This window comes from Sprattus sprattus (assembly GCF_963457725.1).
Source record: "Sprattus sprattus genome assembly, chromosome: 13".
Taxonomy (NCBI): domain Eukaryota; kingdom Metazoa; phylum Chordata; class Actinopteri; order Clupeiformes; family Clupeidae; genus Sprattus; species Sprattus sprattus.
The window spans coordinates 13,972,308-13,992,908 of record NC_137911.1 but is presented as its reverse complement, the minus strand read 5'-3'; the positions used below and the strand labels follow the sequence as shown (position 1 = coordinate 13,992,908).

The window sequence follows — 20,601 nt, the reverse complement described above, 5'->3', positions numbered from 1 at the left end:
ATTTTATCAGTGAAAGAATCCCTAAAAAGTAGTTCAGGATGAATCAGGGAAGACTGAGCTCTTACCTTGACCTCCCACACACCGCCACCAGACACCCTCAACTGATGTGCAAATTGCATTAAGATGCTGTGCTTTCATTAAAAACATACAGCTCCATTAGTCGCCCACACCTCACCCCACCCCTGAGTCATAAAAGCGATCCTTTCACTATTAAGATGTAAAATGTACTGTACTCTAAGAGACAATATAGGCTTATACTTTTTGAATCTTTCATTTTCTGCTAGGGGGAAATAAAATATAACACATACTCTAAAAACTAGAAAAATTATGTTTCAGAGGGATTCCATAAACACCACATATCAACTCAAACAAACTAAAATCAATCACCTTTGAACCAATCACATATAAAATAAACATTATAAACAAGTTTTGTATTATGAAAGAGATGATTCAGTGTATAATTCCCTGATGTGTGTCACAGTGGGACGAAGGCCAGCGGGATGCGTTCACCCCAGGAAAACGTTTCCGTAATGGCCAACCTTCTCCTGCTTACAATCTGCCATCTGCTCCACCTGGTCGGGAAAGTGTGTCCCCATGCAGGCGTTCACCGCCACTGTCACGTCACGCGGCAGCGACCTCATTTTCTCCCCGTGCTCTTCCAGGGCATCTCTATTCAGCTGGACAAAAAGAGGGTCAATTCTGTAAACAGCATGATTCGATTGTGGACCCTACCAAAAAGCTGCACAGACAGTCGCACCCATGGCTACGTTACCCAAAACAGACGTTACCCAAAACTCTTGGATGACCTGGACAACAAGAGGATATATTCTAAAAAAAAACCTAGATTTGTTGTCAACCTTTCCAAAAAGCCCATGCCCATAGTATCTAAAACTTAAGGGGCAAGCAACGTTACCTGAAATGTTCTGAAAGGCACACACAAACTGAGTATTTTACATTTTCAGCATGGTGCAAACACATGCAAGCTAACATTATCAACCTGGAAAAAAACAGGCTTCAAAACATTTAACGACTATTTACAGAACTTTATTTTGTAACTTCCTCTAGGATGCTGAGCTTTAAAAGTGCAGCCTATTTGAGCCATGGTACTTTAGAGATGCAGATATGATTGATACTTTGTGCATCCAATCCAGTCTGGATTTGGGAAGATAGGCTATAAATACAGTGGATGTAGTGCCTGTCCATTCAAAGATATTTCTCCATCTGAGCGCATTCAAGTCAACAAATAGTGAAATCTGGTGTGACAGTTTCAAGTTAGTCACAGAAAAAGCAAAGTTAACGGAACTTTCTGAGCACGAAGTCTATGTTTGGTTGTGCCACCTGCTGGGAAAGAAAGTGCTGTTGCACTTGAAGACGATTGGACAGCTCCGAAGTCAAGTGCAGCTTTAATCAGATGCCATCCACTGCTTCCACTTGCAGAGCTGAGTCTTGTACTCATGTCATTTACTCAGTTTTCACGTCTGAAAGGTCTGCATGAAGCAACATCCCAGAGGCATCCCTGTAAGCAAAATGACGTCCCCTAGACGTCCCGTAATGGTCTCTCTGAACGTTCTAAAAACGTAAATGTGTATGGTTCCCGTGACAACTTTAGGACGTTTTGCACGACGTTCCAAGACCGTCCCGAGGACGTTGCGGTGACAACTGAGAAACGTTTTCTATAGGTCCTGGGGACGTTATGCAGGACGTTGCAAGCACCTCCCGAGGGCATTGTGGTTACGTCTGGGGAACGTGTTTCTATAGGTCCTGGGGACGTTCTGCAGGAAGTTGCAAGAACGTCCTGAGGGCATTGTGGTGACATCTACAAAACCTATTTTAGACGTCCTGGGTACGTTATTCAAGGATGCACCGCGGACGTAGCAGGCACGACCGTTTTTGCTGAGCTAAATGAAGAAAATAAAATAATAATAGATCGCGGAGCCGTCATTTTGCTTACAGTGCGCACACACACACAAGGTCAAGTTCATTTATATTACACATTTCATATGATATGCATAGACACAGACACACACGATTACAAACTTGATTGCGGGCATGGGAATTGAACCATAAACCTTCCTATTACTAAACGAGATCGCTACCTACTGTCCTAACACTGTCTGATTACTATAGTGCCACTTTAACAGGTTTATCACAGTGTGAGACAGCCAACAAACTTAGTCTTTTTTGAGGAAAAGCATATTGTAGCAATCTCAGTCACTACGCATTGAGGGTTTTCCGTAATGATTCCTTTTTTAATTAACATCCATGGCACATCACGGACGTGCGGGCAGGGAGGCAGAATAACTAGCCAAACTAAGAATGATGAAATAAAATAAATATGAATGCTTCTGTACTGATCTGTGCTATAAATGTAATGTCTGCATGATTCCAATACAATGCATACATAGGAAGGTGACCAAGTGTCTAGCTTTAACATATTGAGCTTTCCACAGGCCTTCAAAGATGGTGCAACAGAACGAAGAGCTCACCTGTCAAATTGTCTGATTGGAATTTCTTTAAAAATCCCGTCTCGCAAACACAATTTTGACAACAATCCTAATATTACGTAAGGCCTATAAAGCAAACGTGCACTGCCCTTATTATGTTTAAAAGGAACAGGCTAATCTGCCGTTAGAAAGTTATTTAACAACACGCATATGCTGCATTTTAAAGCGCAAACCCTCGGTTTCAAACGAGGAGCGAACTGAGTGAGAAGGATCCAACATGGCCAAGCAGACTAGCCTTAAAAGCTTTTTTTCAGAGGCCAAAAACATCTGATGAGGGTAAACCTTCTGACGAGGATGAACCTGTAATACCTGCAGTGTTGCGCGTTTCCTTTTATTACCGTGCGTGAGCGCGCGGAAGAGCCGAGAGCGGTATTGCAGACAGAGATTTTGAAAAATTATAGCACTCGCCTCATATTGAAAATTGGAGCTGTGAACGTAGTTCAAAATTATGAATTATCAACAATGAACTGAGCAAGTTCATGTAGAAAGTGAACTTTCCAAACACTGAATACCTGAAGCCCTAGATGTTCGAACAGCATCACCAAAGAAAAAGCTGAAATGTCGGGCGTTTATGTCGTTATGGAGTGACAAGTTCTCTTGGCTCAGGTGCGAGGTAATTGATAGTCACAGTAAAATGTGCAAAGGATTCACAAGAGGGTCGAATAATTTAAGAATCTCTGCTCTCATTGAACAGAGCAATGACCATGTTGCGGCGCTCATTTTAACGCCACAGCAGGTTGCGCTTAAAGGCCACTAATTGACGCGCATCAGACATAAATGTTTTTGTTTCCCATTGTAAACTTAGGAAAATAAACATGTTGCATTCTAAACTACCTGATTATGTTATTATTTAAGCTATGCAGGCCGTCAGTTTTCTTCAATGGGCTAATTTAGAAGCAGAAATAGGCTAGATATTTGGCCGGCTTATCATTAAAATGTCGGGCAAATGAAAATCATTTTTCTCTAGCGGAACTTCTGGTTCAGAGAGGACCATCAGAGGACCAAATAAGAACGGTCCCTAAAAGTCCGTTTTAAGGCTCATGCGAACGTCACGCAGAGGACCTGCAGGTAAAGGTTACGGGACGTTTTTAAATGACGTCCTGGGGATGTGTGCTGAGTTACCAAATTATAACGTTCCTTAATAGTCCGTTTTAAGGCTCATGCGAACGTCACGCAGAGGACCTGCAGGTAAAGGTTACGGGACGTTTTTAAATGACGTCCTGGGGACGTGTGCTAAGTGACCAAATTATAACGTTCCTTAATAGTCCGTTTTAAGGCTCATGCGAACGTCACGCAGAGGACCTGCAGGTAAAGGTTACGGGACGTTTTTAAATGACGTCCTGGGGACGTGTGCTGAGTGACCAAATTATAACGTTCCTTAATAGTCCGTTTTAAGGCTCATGCGAACGTCACGCAGAGGACCTGCAGGTAAAGGTTACGGGACGTTTTTAAATGACGTCCTGGGGACGTGTGCTGAGTGACCAAATTATAACGTTCCTTAATAGTCCGTTTTAAGGCTCATGCGAACGTCACGCAGAGGACCTGCAGGTAAAGGTTATGGGGACGTTTTTAAATGACGTCCTGGGGACCTGTGCTGAGTGACCAAATTATAACGTTCCTTAATAGTCCGTTTTAAGGCTCATGCGAACGTTACGCAGAGGACCTGCAGGTAAAGGTTATGGGGACGTTTTTAAATGACGTCCTGGGGAGGTGTGCTGACAGACCAATTTATAAGGTTCCCTAAAAGTCCGATTTAAGACTCATGCGAACGTCGCAGAAGGACCAAACGTAGACTTGCTACGAACGTCAAAAACGTTCTGGTAACGTCCTCTAGCGAACGTTGTGGCGGGGACCAATTGGGGACGATTGGGGACCTTGCGAATGTCCTGTTAACGTCCTGGGGACGTTCCCTGTTTGCGGGGATGTCCTGAGAGGAGGGCTGATTACTAATCAGAAGATTAACTACAAGTTGTTAAGAGGATTTGATTTAATGACAAGCCAATGAGCTTTGCCTCTTTAAGATTTCATGTTGAATCAGGAGACCGACAAATAGTACATCAAGCTGCCTCTTATCTTAACACATGTTCAATAGGTCAAAGTAAGCAGTATGAATATCTGACACAGTAAATGTGGAACTGGCATGGTATCCTGGCCGTAACACACTGTAACCCAAACAAAACATTTTAGACCATCTACCAAAAATCAGGTACAACTCCAATGTAACTAACAAATAACTGTCCCAAACACCTGTTGCCATGGTGTATACAACTGTCTCCCATGAATGTATTGCTTAAAAGATGCACACTATGCTAACAATGTTAGCACTGGTTTGAGTGGTAACTGTGAGTGGTTAGATGTGTACTTTCCTTTTGAGTAGCCATAATGGCTGCCTTCTAGAATAATACTGCCTGTGTTTTATAGAAATGATTAGCATATTAATCGATTGTTTAGTGGCAATTCATTTGCTGTACTACTTGTCTTAGTGATGGCATATTCACAAACATTCAGTGGAAGTATTAATATTTTCTGTGATGTTGTGTGCAAGTCACCTTGTTAACAAAGCATCTGAATTTCTCCAGGGTGGCAGCCTGTTTCTTCCTCAGGGCCTCTTCCTGTGTGTTCATGCTGTCTTCAGCCTGTCAGAAATCACAGAGACTCAGTCTGAGGAAGATTTCCAAAAGCCCAGCAGAGCATATTGGGGTATGTGCCCTACTCAGGGACCCCATTCACATGGTGAAAGAAGCGGCCATCTGAGCTGTGGTATATCTAAGCTGGCAGGCTAGCACACAGAGGAGCAGACATGTGAGGAGGGAGCAGAACAACAACAGAGGGTGAGTCATCGCACACATGCTCTGTCACACACACACACACACACACACACAACACTTTCCTCCACATACACACACACACACACACTTACACATACACCCCTCCACGCCACACAAGGACACACACCCACACTCACACTCACACTCAAACTCATACACACACACACACCTTCCCTCCATACACACACACATGCTCTTATGCTCACACACATTGAGCCTTAGAAAGATGATGAGTAAGAGGGGGTCCATTCTCCTGGTTAGAATGTTCTAACCATTACAGTGTGTGGGTTGGAGTGGAAGTGTGTGTATATGTCTGTCTACACGTGTGTGTGTGTGTGTGTGTGCGGGCGCGTGCACGTATGTGTGAATTCAATTAGTTGATGCTGTCTTCAGTTAGTGTTTGTATACAAGTGCAAGTATGGTGGACCAACAGCTTGCAAACTATTTGTCCCTTAGTTCTGAGATGCCAGTGGAGGTTTAAATTGCTGGGCTTCTTGATGACACGAAGCCCCATAATTTTGGGCAAGGGACTGGCACGATGCCCCCTCCTCCTCCGCTCGGACCACCAGGTTCTCCCACCACGCTGTGACTAACAGTTCAATTAGACCATGACACATGCTTATTCAAGAGCGGTACTCCCTCTTTGCAATCAGTACCCTCTTCCACTGCTGCTGGGATCCACAGTGATAGAAAGGAGGGAAAATGTTAAGAAATGCACAGAGAGGTGGTATGGTTTACCGATTGCGAAGACAACAATAACATACCACTTTAATTTCAGGAATGTCTTCATCAAGCAGCTCGCAACTCCTGCTCTTCTTCAGCCTTTTGTGGGTGCAGAGAAGAAACACAGCGTCACCACAGGGAGAAACACTTGACACTGACACACTAAATATTTGACAATCCTATGTCTCAGCACAAAGTATGCTAGTTCTGTAAAAAGTGAGAAAATGCTGCCTGAAAACACTATGTAGAGTTCATATCGGGGGTTGTCTTTGCTGGAGTAGAAAAAGAAAAGTTAAAACGCCTTTATACCTTCTTATAGGTTTATAGTCGATACGGGCATTTCATCTTTTTCACTTATTTTGAAATGAGTGCCTTGTTTTCCTTCTTGGTTTTTGAGAGCTATGCTCATTCTAATGATTATGCAACAGCTGACATTAAATGTATACAAAATACATTTCCGCTGTAATCTGACAGCTGAATCACCAGCTGGTCGGCCAGACCTCTTCGTGGAAACTGCTCGTTCTCCAATGTGACACGTCTCGATTGAATAACTGGAACCAGGTGTGAGCTGCTGTAGCAGGCCCAGCCTGCGGCCCTGGCCACGCAGAAAGAGAGAGAAGGAGCGCTGGCCACCCACCGCATCAATATGACATGATGGAGGAGGCTGTCAATAACCACAGGGGCCTGGGGGACAGGCCAGGTGTTATGATGTCACTATCTGTGCCATTGGAAGTCTAGGATACAAAAGGGTGTGTTCAACAACCCCTGAAAGTTTTGGGGCATGGCTCCATGGAAAGGTTATGGTTCCTTCAATGTTATGGACAACTGTGAGGAGGTTGTTTTCCACTGACAGCAGTTACAGAGAGGTGGAAAAAAAAACATATAGCTCTTACCCATAATAAGGTTTTATGTTCCAGTGTCTTCCCCTGACAGTTACCGAATTTCCTGTTTCGCAGTTCGTTCGACTGCAGATACTTAATTTATGTTTACCTTTGAGGACCCATGATCCTCGGATCCTCGGATATCCTCAGCTCTAGCAACAGTGTGATTTTGTGTGAAATGTCAATGTTTGTCTTTGCTGGTGAGGACACGATGTGTAGATATGAAACCATCTGTGTTATACCAAAGTCACAGAGGACACACCAAGCCATTTTCAGGATAGACTGGGTGAGCAAATGGTGCTTCATTGATTTAATAGAAACATTACTAATTGGCATTATTTTTTGATTTTAAAAATAAAGATTATTTCTTATTCAAGTCATTTAAAAAAAAAGGTTGCTGACTGGTAGAGATTTTGAATTCAGAGAACCCGGCTGCCTCGTCACCTCAGAGAACCCGGCTACCACAGACAGCCTCGTCACCTCACCTGCCCTTCGCTGATCCTGATTTCTTCCTCGTCTCTTTGTCCTCACTGAGAAAACAGAGAGAGGGAGAGAGACAGCGAGAGAGCGAGAGATTAAAGATATGGAAAAAAGAGAAAAAAGTCAATTTCACCATAATGTCAGCAATAGAGTAGGACTCTATCTATATATCCTAATCTTCTTCCCTGCACCCGTACCTTCCTTCCGCAGAAACACTCATCAGAATTAATGTGCGGGGTGCTGACGCCGCCGACAGGGTTGACATTTCTATAAGGCCACATTTGGACCAAATTACTGAGGTTAAATATAGTCGGTAAATGTTGTGTTCTGTCCAGGTCTGTTATTCACAGCACTGATGCACAACACCAGCAGGTCCATTTGCAACCTCAGGGCACACTGATGACCATTGGCCTGCTTACACAGAGAAAAGGTGTGGGGAGCCAGTGGAGAGCAGAGCTTAAAGCAAAGAACATGAATAGACATGTGTGCGCACACACACACACACACACACACACACACACACACACACACACACACACACACACTCTGCCACAATTAGCAAAAGTAGCATAAAGAGTTGATCAAGACATTGGAAAAAATACTTCATCGAGGACTCAAAATGACAGCACGCAAACACAAGTAAAGCAAACTCCAGACACATATACACAAGTTTAGAAAATCAGCTTGCCACCCACATGCTCTCATAATAAACCAATCTCCAGTGATTGCACAACCTGAAAGACTGGAGCTATATGTTCAGTCTGTTGCCTGGGCATAGCAACTGCAGAAGTTTTAAATACATTTCAGAGACTCAGTTCTGCCAATTATATTCTACAGGCAGAAATTACAGCAGGAAACATGGAATGAGTTTTTGACAAACAATCATGATGGACCTTCATGCATGATGTGTTATGAATGACTGTCTGAGTGTGTGCTTATGTGTGTGTGTGTGTGTGTGTGTGTGTGTGTGTGTGTGTGTGTGTGTGTGTGTGTGTGTGTGTGTGTGTGTGTGTGTGTGTGTGTGTATGTTTGTGTGTGTGTGTACATGTGTGTGTGTATGTATGTATGTATGTATGCATGTATATGTATGTACAGTATGCATGTGCTAATGCTCACATATCCGTTTTCTCATGCTCGTGTGCGTGTGTGTATGTGTGTGCGTGTGTGTATGTGTGTGTGCATTAGTATGCTGCACCTGTGCAGGGCTTTGAGTTCGCCGGTGTGTCTCTCCGTGGCCATCTCCAGCAGCTTGGTCAGGCACTGTCACACCGGAAACAGCAAACAGAACACAGTTACCAAGTCAGAGCATCTCATTTCACAGTCCAACAACTCAACAGGTGGCCGTCTGTGCAGAGACAGCCATCATGTCCCATGTGTGGTGAAAATACACAACCTGCTTTGATGGCTAGGGCTTTAATGCTAACGCTATGGACAGCATGTTCATTCAGATCTCTGCTTTGATGACTAGCACTTTGACACTATCTCTGTGGACAGCATGTTCATCAATTTATATGCTCTTATGACTTAAATACTAAAGCCATGAACAAGCCAATGACACCTCACATGCTATGTTCACTTCAGTTGGTTCCTGTTTCCTGGCTCAAATGGCAGGTGCTTGGACGCACTGATGCTCTTCACTCAAGTGGACTGAGTGGTCACTTCAAGTGATTAGAAATGGAGACACTCGCATAGGATGGTAAATTAAGAAGGCATTGGTTTTACTAGGCTGCTGTCATGAGAGAATGTTATTCTATTCTGTTTGATTTCCCTCTGCTATGTTTTAGCTGTAGTCCATTTAATCTATTCTATTTCTATACTTCTTTGGTCTTATGTCCCAGTCTTTTCTATTCTGGTAAATATTCCAGCTCAGTAAAGATCTGGGCTTTGGATTTCTAACCACGTTATCTCCTCTGCTCTGTCCTCTGACTCATTCCCAGCTCTCAGGACGAGAGGTGTGTGTGCATGAGGTGTGAGGTGTGAGAGTGTGTAAGTTGCTTAGAGCTGTTGACTCCGCTGGAGTTTCGGCTGAGCCAGGGGCCCTTGCTCTGCCATTGGCAGGGGGAGAGTGACATGATTCACCCCTATGATCCCTCTCCTAATCCTCCTGATTAAGGCTGGGCGGCTCAGGGGTCCACCTCAGCACTGATGAGGAATCGATGCCCCCAATAGCCACTCTGCCAGTGGGTGGCCTGGGAAAGAACACCCAGCACTCTGTCGGGGGAGTGGTGAGCGTCACATTCAGATATTGGAAAATCCATCCCAGTGTTTAAGGTCAACCACCTGGACTGACACATTAGAATATGCCCCCTTAGGTCAAATGGTAGAGGAAGAAACTTGCAATGCCAAGTGGTTTGTGTTTGGTTCTCAGAGCATGAAACACTGATAATGTGCACACCTGACCTGTGAGTGGCTTTGAATGAATCAGTTTGCTACTGTATGTATGTGCATCAATTACACGACAGCATAGCACAGGCACACCCATGTGTAGGTAAACTGCATGGGCAATATGCCAAGACGCCCTGAACAAAGAAGCACTGATGTTTCAAAAGGCCACATTTTAAATAGACATTAAAATATGATTATAAAAAGGACAATTTGAATCTCTGCTCCTCCATGAGCTGTGCGATAAGTTCTCAGCAGGGCCCTTCACTCCCTCCACGCTCTCCCTGCGAGCACCCTGGCCTACTTCACTTTTATGACTACTTCAGCAGGAGCTCTCCCTCTGGTGCGCGGCCATGCCTGATTGTAAATACAGGTTTATGGGACAGAGTGGGCTTACTGTCTGATGGCTGAATAGGAAAGTTGTGATTGAATGCACTGCTTGCAAACCACATGTGCCCCAAACCATGGCCTGATTGTACAATATTGCTTAACAATAACAATGCCATTCACATGGCACTTTTGGGACTGTATCCCTATAAACTGACAAATGCAGCAATATAAAATACACAACGAAGGGGCAATGGGGGAAATCATTTTAAATGACATGGTAACCATGCAACAAGTCATTTCTCTTATGCTACAATTGAAACCTCTCTAAAACAAAGCAAAAACAGTGGTTCCGATACCAGGCATGCATATGCGACAATATCGTTTGTCAGGTGGGTTCAGGCCATCTCTCTCCTTTAATCATTATTATTATTATTTATTTTATTTAGGCGCTACGATTTCTACAACATGTAACCCTACATGTTGTCACAATTTTTTCACTCTCAAAGAGATATTTTAGAGGAATGCCTTCTATAATTTTGGTAAGTAAATGTATAATAAGCAGGGGAGCTGCGCATCCAGGTCCTGTTTGTCTTGTCAGGATTTATTTTCCAATAATTACTGGCGGATTATACATTATCCCTCACTTAGTCCTTCCATAGTTAAGGTTATAGAACCGGTTTCTCGGAAGGACTTATACTTGTGATGTAACCTGTTTGATGTGGATAGGGTGTCGAGAACGGAAGTTTTACTACCTCAATGCCAGGGGGGTAAAAGGAAATAGTGGGCTCCCTAAATTATCTCAACCCCTACAGTCAAGATATCGCAAACACATTTTGCTTCGAATGTTCCAGTGCCCTTTGACCAGTGCTGGACGTCGTTCAGGGTTCCCTGGCACCGTTGCTACAACGCTAGCCACTGCCCTGTAATATGTAACCTGTTGGCTGCGGGTAACAAATGCATTCCTTCCCTGCATTCCTAATCATGCTGGCACTGATGTGCAATGACTAATTATCTTCAGCCTGTGCTGTACCTCGGTGGCATGCTGCTCCTTCCTCTTCCTCAAGAGGTGATGCTGCTCCACCCACAGAGGCCTTAGCTCCAGCTGCATCTTTTCCTTCAGCTCTAGCACGCGCTCGATCTGGGGCCCTCTCCCCACCTGTTCAGCTCCAGCCCTGCAGGGGGCGCCACACCAGAGAACCAGTCAAGGGTTAACAGGTGAAAGCAAACAGGTTCAAGCAAACAAGCTAACAGGTTAAAGCAAAGACACGAACGTGAGATCATGAATACAGTGTGGTCTTGTGCATGATTCATGCTTTTTTCAAGCTTTATGACTTTCAAACACCTGCTCATCTCCAGCCCTGCAGGGGGCACCACAACAAACATCCAGTTAAGGGTTAACATGGTTAAACAAGGTCAATTCACAAAAGTGGGGTGATGCGTAATGCTTTTGTTTCCAGGTACAGTGTGGTCTTGTATATCAGTCTTTATAACCTTCTGTTAACTTTAATATTTTCTACTGTCTAAACTGGGGCTTAGTTAGAGAGACTGCAGGTAGTTATTACTGAAATGAAGAAAGAGTGTTTTATCAGACCAGGCAGTGGTTTACTCTTATAAAAGGCACAATGAGTTATTTTCATAAAAGGCACCTGGGAGTGTAAAAGGGCATTTGTTTGTCCATTTTCACAAAACAGTTGCGGATGCTGTTTAAACTTCTATAGATTATAAAAGCATCACCCTTCAATAAGGAGAGCTTTCGTTAAGCATAGACTCTTCACAGCTGAGCACTAATCATTTCGGTTGGTCAATCCATTGATTTCCCCTTTTGTCCAGGCTTAAATGCATGAGCTGGTGAGTGACTCATACTTAGGCTACAGCACCACCCACACATCAGTCTTGCACGGATGAATCTGACCACTTTCCTCCTCTGCATGCGGACACCTTGAGTGCAGCCTCTTTACATTCCCCTCGGAGAGAACCCGGCTGAAGGCTTTGCAACACAGAGAAGTGAGGCTCTGGTATACCTCACCCCCTGTCTGAAATGTATCTTAACACAGGACGAGCCTTCAGCATCAAAACAACAACAACATTTCTCGAAACCGAGCCGGTACGAGAGGGCAGGTTACAAAGAAATGTTCATTAGGAATTAGCATGCTCTGAAAGGTGGATTATCTATTAGGCATGGAATATTTTTGTCATGTCTGCAGCTGGCTCAGAACTGAGTCTAAATATACTCCAATTAAGAGACCTGCTCTGAACAACAACAACAGCAGCGCCGTCATCATCATCTCTCCTGTTGGTGATAATAATAGCACAGCAGCACATTGTGAGCACTTTAGGTGCTGCCCCTGTGCTGTGACCAATTCAACATGCATGAGATGGGACCTCGTAGAGAAACATGGAGAGGGTTGGGGAGAAAAAAATAACTTTTGAACTTTTACTCTTTCTTCTTCAGGGAGGTCTTCTTCTTGAGGGACTTGAACTGGTCGCTGTATTTCTGAGTCAGTTCCTCCCCTTTCTTCTGGAACTTTCTCTCCAGCTCCTTCAGCTCCTTTTCCTGCCTCTTGGTGACCTTCAGGAAGCTCTTGTGCTGGAGCAGTTCTTCTGAGGACACAGTGGAGGGCTCTGTGTGCGGGAATACAGCAAATAGAAAAAGTTCCTCATAGTGTCATTTCAACTTGGAGACTGGTTCTCAGTATACAAAGAAAGACTCAGAGCAGATAAAAAGATGTGACATACACTGGAGGGGTTCTCGAAAAAATTTGTAAAAGAGTGTAAATGCATTTCACAATGTGAAACGGGGCTAACATGAAGGTTATAAAAACGTCTTGATTCTTCATCTAACTTCAAACAACTTTAAACAAGACAACTCTACCTGTTGTGTCACTAGATGCGTTGGAAACTAGCGGGGTTAAGGCCACTTCTCCAGGGGCCACTTCAACCCCAGTGGGGGGCTCAGAGGGGGGATCGTCCGCCGTCTCCTCCTCACTCCCAGTCGGAAGAGGCTCATCTGAGGCATCCGTCTCTTGGACAGAGGGTGGCTCTGTGTCTGGGGCCTCTGCCTCAGGGGGTGTCAGGGTGCTGGCAGCATCTGTGGAGTCTGAGGGTGGGTCGATGATAGTGGGAGGGTCGAGAGGAGAGACTGGAGGTGTCTCTGGCTGTGTCGGGGGCTCAGGAGGTGGAGTGGGATTGCTCTCCTCTATGACTGTGGCTGAGGGGGAGTCAGAGGTGGCAGTGGCAGAAGCAGAAGCAGCAGCAGATACAGGACATTCCTCTCCTGGTGGTGGAGGTAGGATAGCGCCCTCTTCTGGATCCTCAGTGACCTTAACATCTGAGTCAAGAAACACAACATACAGACACTAGTTACACTAGACATCCTCCCTAAGCGTTCAAAACTAACATTAACATATGTAGATGCAGATCATTCCGAAAATGATTGACACTAAAGCCAAAACTTTACCAAAAAAGTAAGTGTGTAAATTGTATCTGCTAGGAAAATACACGTAAATGCAATACAGGAAATGGGACAGGGATTAATCTCTATTGCAGTAATAATGTGGATGTTGGCCCTTTTCCAGCCCCACCTCTTTAAGTCAGAGTGACAATGTGAGTGACAGTGAGGACATGTGCTCCTCTTACCTGCCACAGGTGGAGAAGACGGTGGTGTAGCTTTGTCTTCTGCAGGCGGTGTCATGCTAGAGATGGGGAGCTCATAGGGACTGAGATATGCCGACGACTGGACAGAAAACAAAGAGGAGACTCACATAGTAACCCATGACAAACTGACCATTGACATTTTCTACAGACATGTTGCAGAAGTAACATTTCCTTAAAAAAAATGTTTTTCTTCGTCTACCTCCTGTGTCTTTGCTGGCTTGTCATGCTTCACTGGGTTGAACAAAGCATCCGTGAAATCTTAAAGCGGACAGACAGAGTGCTTTAGACGATTTCCAGGGTAACTTAAAATGGCTGTAATCATGTTACTGTCACATATTTAACACCATTAGTCAACATTACTTGGACACTTGAACAATCAAGCAATCAGCCTCAAACACTGATTAAAAAACATCGGGGTGGGGTTCTCAAGTCACTGTGACTTAAAGTCCTGATACTGCTGTGGTTATTGTAGTGAGTAGAGGGAAGCTGAGGTGAACATAACGACATCAGCTAGACGTTACCGGCGAAAGCTGCAGGGATGTAGTCCTTCACCTCAATGTACACGAAAAGGGCGGGAAGGGTGAGGGGGAGGTTACTCTCACTCCGTAAACAAATGTGATGAAAGCCTGTTAAGACAAAACTGTGTTAATGTTTCCTGAAAGTTTCTAAATAGATGTTTAATTTCTGCACTTCACTTCACAGGCTACTCCGTTTATGTACAGGGTCTGATTATAAATCAGAATTTGATGTGAAGCTTTTTTTTAGATCTGTTTTGTTATTCTGACACGTGTGGAGAACTGTTTACCACAAATAGCCTCACCTGATTGGATGGCATCGACGGGGATGATCCTGTGGCCCAGAAACTTCCCTCCCTCCTCGTAGGCCACAATCCTTAGTGAAGCCATCTCAGGAAACAGGATCTAACAGACGGCCAACAAGCAAGTTTCAGCAGATTGAGAAATTTCACTTGTGTAACTAGCATACAATTCCCACAAAAGAGATTATGCAAGCATGTCAGTGTGAACAGAACATATTATTCAGACAGCCATTTAGCCTTCTCCTATACTGATTACTTACACAGCCACATTAATGGTAGATTACAGATTTTACATATAGATTTTGGTACTGTATGAAAGTGAATAACTATCCACTTCTCACTTAAGTGTACATGTAATTACAATTATATTATAATCAGTCATTATAATTTTATTGCAATTACATGTATCTTGATTACTTAAAAATATAATTATAATTAAATATGATTATATTCATTATACAGTGTAATTCTAATTATACTAATTAGAATTATATCAGAAGGACATGAGGGCTATAAGATCCATTGATTAGACGATAATGGCCCTTAAAATACGTTCATATCCTATTCATGTAATGACTTAATATTTCATTCTGACCACCAATGGCTAATCACTGTCTTATCAGGGCAAAATTCTGTACAGACCTTTTCAAAGACAAAAGGCTCGTCAGTCCATACGGGGTTGATTGAGTTGGGATGCATACACCACTTGGTGCGGAACTTGCGTTTTTGGTCTCCTGGCAACCCAATAATTTCAACTTCAACTCCAGTCTTCACGCTTTTATCAGATAAGAACTGCCCTGAGTAGATCTGCGTGGTCAGAAGAGACAAAAATTCCATTTTAGAACCTCCTTGCAAGATCAATTCCTGTGTGAAGCAAAGGGAAAACTAAGCTCTACATCTATGACTTCCTATAACACAAAGATGTGCAAGTTCAGATGAAAGACTGTACTGTAACTTGGGCTCTAAAAGTGGCCTACCTTGTTTTACCTTATTTATCCTGCCTGCAGCAAGCTTATTTTATTCATTAGCTCCACTTCTTTGCTAAAAGTTTTGCATTGATTATTCAAATCCAGTGTGTGTGTGTGTGTGTGTGTGTGTGTGTGTGTGAGTGTATATCTGATTGTGTGTGTGTGTGTATGTGTGTGTGTGTGTGTGTGTGTGTGTGTGTGTGTGTGTGTGTGTGTGTGTGTGTGTGTGTGTGTGTGTGTGTGTGTGTGTGTGTGCGTGTGTGTGCGAGTGTGAGTGTGAGTGTTAATTTAGTTGTGTGTATGTGTATATGTGTGTTTGTGAGTATATATATATGTGTGTGTGTGTGTGTGTGTGTGTGTGTGTGTGTGTGTGTGTCTGTGTGTGTCTGTGTGTGTGTGTGGGGGGGTTGGTATTGAAAGAAGTGAATTGGCCCACATACTTTGATGCTCAGTGTGTTGGCCACAATGGTGTCAAGCCTATCACTGTATGGGTCAAACTTCTTGTCGTTCCTCCGCAGCAAGTCATGCTTAAGGAGAAACCCTGTTCTTCCATTGTACTCAAACAGACTCATGTTCAGCTGCATAGGAAAATCTGAAGAGGAAGGAGTACAAGAAAATGAGTCCTTTAAATAGAACTATTGCTTTGAAAAACGGTTCCTGGTCCGGATAAACTAAAAATACAAGCATACCATCCATCCACTTTAATTAATCTGAATTCGACTGAAAACAGGACAAAACAAACTTCACTCCCCATGGGAAAAGCATAAAGTGTAATCATATCCTCTACCTTGTTACTTTTAAATGGGAAGAGCCACTCTAACCATCCAGTGAGGAGGTAGGTTTACCTATGCTAGAGTGACATCTTGTGGTCAAAATCTGAACACTACGCTCACTACACTGTAAACCCCCTATAAATAACAAAAAGCCTTAGAAGACCTTCTGATTATCAACAGCAAACACAAACCAAGAGCCAAAGTAAACAACGCCCAAAGGGCAGAGTAAATAAAAGCAGCTGCAGAATGAATAATGAATGATAAATGCTGCTGCTGCTCCTGTTGCTGCTGTTGATGGTGTTGTTGTTGTTTTTTTGTTGATGTGTGAGAAAACAAACAGAGAGCAGCGTCAGCAGCACGTTACCCATGGTCTGGTAGTTTAGCGCCACCATCTGGCAGCCTGCGTTCCAGAAGGTCTGGGGGCTGTAGTTGGAGGAGTCCATTCTGGTGCCTTTAGGGTAGATCCTACTCATCTGCCTCTTGTTGTATCTGTGGCACCATGCTTAGGAACACATAGAGTGTCTCAAGAATACATAAAGATGGATTTATAAATCTGATGAAAACGTTTGCTAAATTATTTCTGTGTTGCTTCCACTTTGTTTTAAATAAATCATATGCTGGGCCTGTTTAACATAACATAAATCTCCATCTATTTTAAATATTGCATACACAATTAGGCCACGCACATGTTTAAAGCGGGTAAACGGCAAAGAAATGGTTTGTGTGTAGAGATGCAGCCTCTTAAAAGGATACTCTACAAACTCCACAGCCGATTTGGCGATGAGACTCTCTCCTTTGGTCTCCACAAACGAGGTGACGTTGTAGCTCCTATTTTTCCCTGCAAATCAAAGCCATTAAAGCACATGGCAATGAACTCAGCGCTGCAATCTTGTAAACCTACATGTATTTAATAACAGGCCTGTCATTCTTTGAGAATCTATAAGGGAGAGTCGTACACTGCTTGAAATACATAGTACAGTACAGGTATAATAAGATTATTTTGGAAATGGTTTATCTTCAACAGTCACTTTCATATATTTACCATTCCAAAACTAACAGAACAGAACTCACAATAAACATATGCAAACAGTAAACATTATCGTGGACATCCACCATTTACTTCGATTGTCCCCAGTTCACCATTTTGTAACAATATGCTCGTTCTCAATCTATGTTCAGCACAGAATAGGTGCAATGTATTGTAACAGGTTCCATCTGATATTTATGAGTGTAACTTCTCATTATTAAAAAAGATCCATAAATGTTGTTTTTGGTGTTCTGACATCTCTGATCAATTATTAAGGCCTGTAAACAAAGCAAACAGAATCTACCAAGACTTACTTCTGGCCACCTCAAAAGAGACAAATTTATTGGGCTGTATGTAGTTGACTATTGATGACATCGCCTCATATGCTGTCACTTCCTGTCCAGCTGTTCCCTGGGAGAGTGTTAGAAACACAGGAAGAGGAAGTCAGTACGTATCCCTCCAGGATTGCGGGGTTGTGGAGAGTGGGAGAGTAGCGATTTCTGTCTGAATTTATCTCTGTGTACTTATATACTGTTCTTTAGAATGGATGAGCACGTGAAATGCTCAAATCTACATGCAGGGTTTTTAAGTCTCCAGATGTTACAATAAAACTGTCTAAATGTTTGGTCCAGTACATTAAGTGTGTTCAGCTGATATTAAGTGATTAAATACCGCTTCCTACTTAAATACATAGATACCTGTCTGTATTAAATACATAGATACCTATGTATTTTCCTTGTGGTGTCTAATTTGTGTAAATCAGACAGGGTGTGACGACGAACCTCATCTGAGTTCTTCATCTTCTCCTCGTCCTGCTCATCTTGCAGATCCTGCTCCTCCTCATCCTGTGCTTCAGCCTCTGTCATTCAGAAAGAAATGGTACACACACAAACACATAAATACATACACACACACACACACATGCATGGCACAGAAACACACACACATATATAACACTTGTACACACACACACACACACACACACACACACACACACATATATTGCATAATGAAGTTGTTTTAATGAACAGTGCCTTTCAGAATTACTAAAAGAAACACTGCACATTTTACGAAAATAAAATTACACAAGGCAGGGGATTTACACATTTGTTAAAAATGCAACTTCATGTATCCTGCAGTCCAACTAAAAGTTTCTTGCCTACATTACTTCCACATCCCCTCCCCCTGATGCCCACCTGGTCCTTGACCCCCTTGGGTGATGCTGCTGTTGTTAGCTGCCTCAGAGCTAGGCTCTAATACCCCACCAGCTGGGGGTGAGTCGGAGGCAGATGAGGACATGTCACTGGGGGCAGTAGCTGCCTCAGGGGCAGGAGTTACCGGGTCGGGGGCAATAACAGGGGCAACTTCTGCTGGTTTGTTGGTCTGCTCTGACCCTGGTGTTTTCTTTGCATTGGGTGTGGCAGTGGCTGTGTTTCCCTTCTTGTTCTTGATGAGGATCTTTCCCATGAGCTCAGATGGGCTCGGGATGGGATGACCTGGCTTCATCTGGAAACAGGGAAACAACATGCTTTTACACACACACACACACACACACACATACACAGGAAAACAGCAAATGCTTTTACACACACAGACACACAGACAAACACAGGCAAACAGCACATGCTTTTACACACACACACACACACACACACACACACACACACACACATACACAGGAAACCAGCACATGCTTTTACACACACACACACACACACACACACACACACACACACACACACACACACACACACACACACACACACACATACACAGGCAAACAACACATGCTTTTGCACACACACACACCCACACACACATACACAGGCAAACAACACATGCTTTTACACACACACACACACACACACACACACACACAACACACACACACGTGCACACACACACACACACATACACACACACAGGCAAACGACACGTGCTTTTACACACACGCACACATTCACAGGCAAACAACACATGCTCATACACACACCCACACACACACACACACACACACACACACACACACACACACGTGCGTGCACACACACACACATACATACGTAGGCAAACAACACATGCTTTTACACATACACATATCTTTGATGTTACACATGGCACACAAAATTATACATGCACATATGGTTTGGGCACACAAACAAATACACACAGGTATACACAAGTAAATACACAAATGCAACTACAGCTTACCACATTAAGACACATGTTTGTACAAAAGAAAATGCAAATAAAAAATATATACCCATGTGTGCACACACAAAACACCACTGACAACCATACAAATGTTTACTGACTGTAAAACATAACTACTGCAAACAGAATTACTATGAGATAGCACAATTCACCCTACTCTTGGCAGCACTGCAGGGTATACGGACACACATACACACACACACTCACACATACAGGGTGGCCGTCTGCAGGGGGTTCTATGTGAAAATGAATCAGTGGAGGTGTAGCGGTGCACTGAAGGTCATGCCAAAAAGAATCAGAGGGAGGATCACCGAGCACAAGCTTTATATCAATCACAGGCACGAGATACACAGAGCCACTAGTAGGGGCTGGGGGGGGGGGGGGGGGGGGGAATGTTGAAATCGTGTGTTTGAAATAAGCTGTTCAGCAAAGATGTTTTTGATAGGAGGCTGATCAATTAGAGACAGAAGTGGCAAAGGACATATCAGCCCTATCATTAGACCTTGAGTAAGAGATGGTGAAGGACATATATCCTGATCAGAGTGAGGGACGGCTGTACTCACTGGGTATTTGTCCAGGGGGTCTGCCAGTAGAGCGTCTCCAAATAGTGTCCTGCAGTAGTTGGCCATTTTCTCCTGCTGCTTCACCCTGGAAAACACAGGATATTCAAGATCGTATAAGGCTCTTTTTTCACCGACAACAGGCATCTGGATATTCGCAAACATTGATGACTGATTTAGAGCTTTGTGGATAAAGATCTCACATAAAAGGTTATGCCAATATTCCTTTTGTACAAAATAATGAGACGTGAAATCATGAAAAGAAGGAATGCAGTAAAACAAAGAGACGATTTGAATGCAGTTAGCTGAATGAAGGTCAGATCTTACGAGTCCACGTGGTTCTCAAAGGACAGGATGACAGGGTATTGGGAGGTTTTGAACGCGCTTTCAGCAATGGCCTCGATCACATCCTGTCAAAGACACAAGCACAATCCATTACCCAGATGGATATCGTAAGCCA

General features: G+C 43.4%; 1 protein-coding gene across 1 annotated transcript in view; it reads right to left on the bottom strand.

Moving 5' to 3' along the window:
• Nucleotides 1-506: 506 nt before the first annotated feature.
• plcb2 (phospholipase C, beta 2) overlaps nt 507-20,601 on the bottom strand; it is a gene marked incomplete at both ends in the record, with an annotated part of 29,281 nt that continues 9,186 nt past the window's right edge. The window contains 23 exons of the mRNA XM_080850182.1: nt 507-677; nt 5,054-5,140; nt 6,097-6,154; nt 6,528-6,650; nt 7,046-7,167; nt 7,614-7,683; nt 8,612-8,676; nt 11,159-11,300; nt 12,567-12,750; nt 13,001-13,456; nt 13,765-13,861; nt 13,982-14,040; nt 14,304-14,408; nt 14,603-14,702; nt 15,242-15,406; nt 16,008-16,159; nt 16,705-16,829; nt 17,094-17,178; nt 17,682-17,778; nt 18,150-18,226; nt 18,564-18,873; nt 20,145-20,229; nt 20,469-20,551. Of these exons, the coding sequence (XP_080706308.1) occupies nt 507-677; nt 5,054-5,140; nt 6,097-6,154; nt 6,528-6,650; nt 7,046-7,167; nt 7,614-7,683; nt 8,612-8,676; nt 11,159-11,300; nt 12,567-12,750; nt 13,001-13,456; nt 13,765-13,861; nt 13,982-14,040; nt 14,304-14,408; nt 14,603-14,702; nt 15,242-15,406; nt 16,008-16,159; nt 16,705-16,829; nt 17,094-17,178; nt 17,682-17,778; nt 18,150-18,226; nt 18,564-18,873; nt 20,145-20,229; nt 20,469-20,551 (3,018 nt within the window). The remainder of the gene's footprint in view (nt 678-5,053; nt 5,141-6,096; nt 6,155-6,527; nt 6,651-7,045; nt 7,168-7,613; nt 7,684-8,611; nt 8,677-11,158; nt 11,301-12,566; nt 12,751-13,000; nt 13,457-13,764; nt 13,862-13,981; nt 14,041-14,303; nt 14,409-14,602; nt 14,703-15,241; nt 15,407-16,007; nt 16,160-16,704; nt 16,830-17,093; nt 17,179-17,681; nt 17,779-18,149; nt 18,227-18,563; nt 18,874-20,144; nt 20,230-20,468; nt 20,552-20,601) is intronic.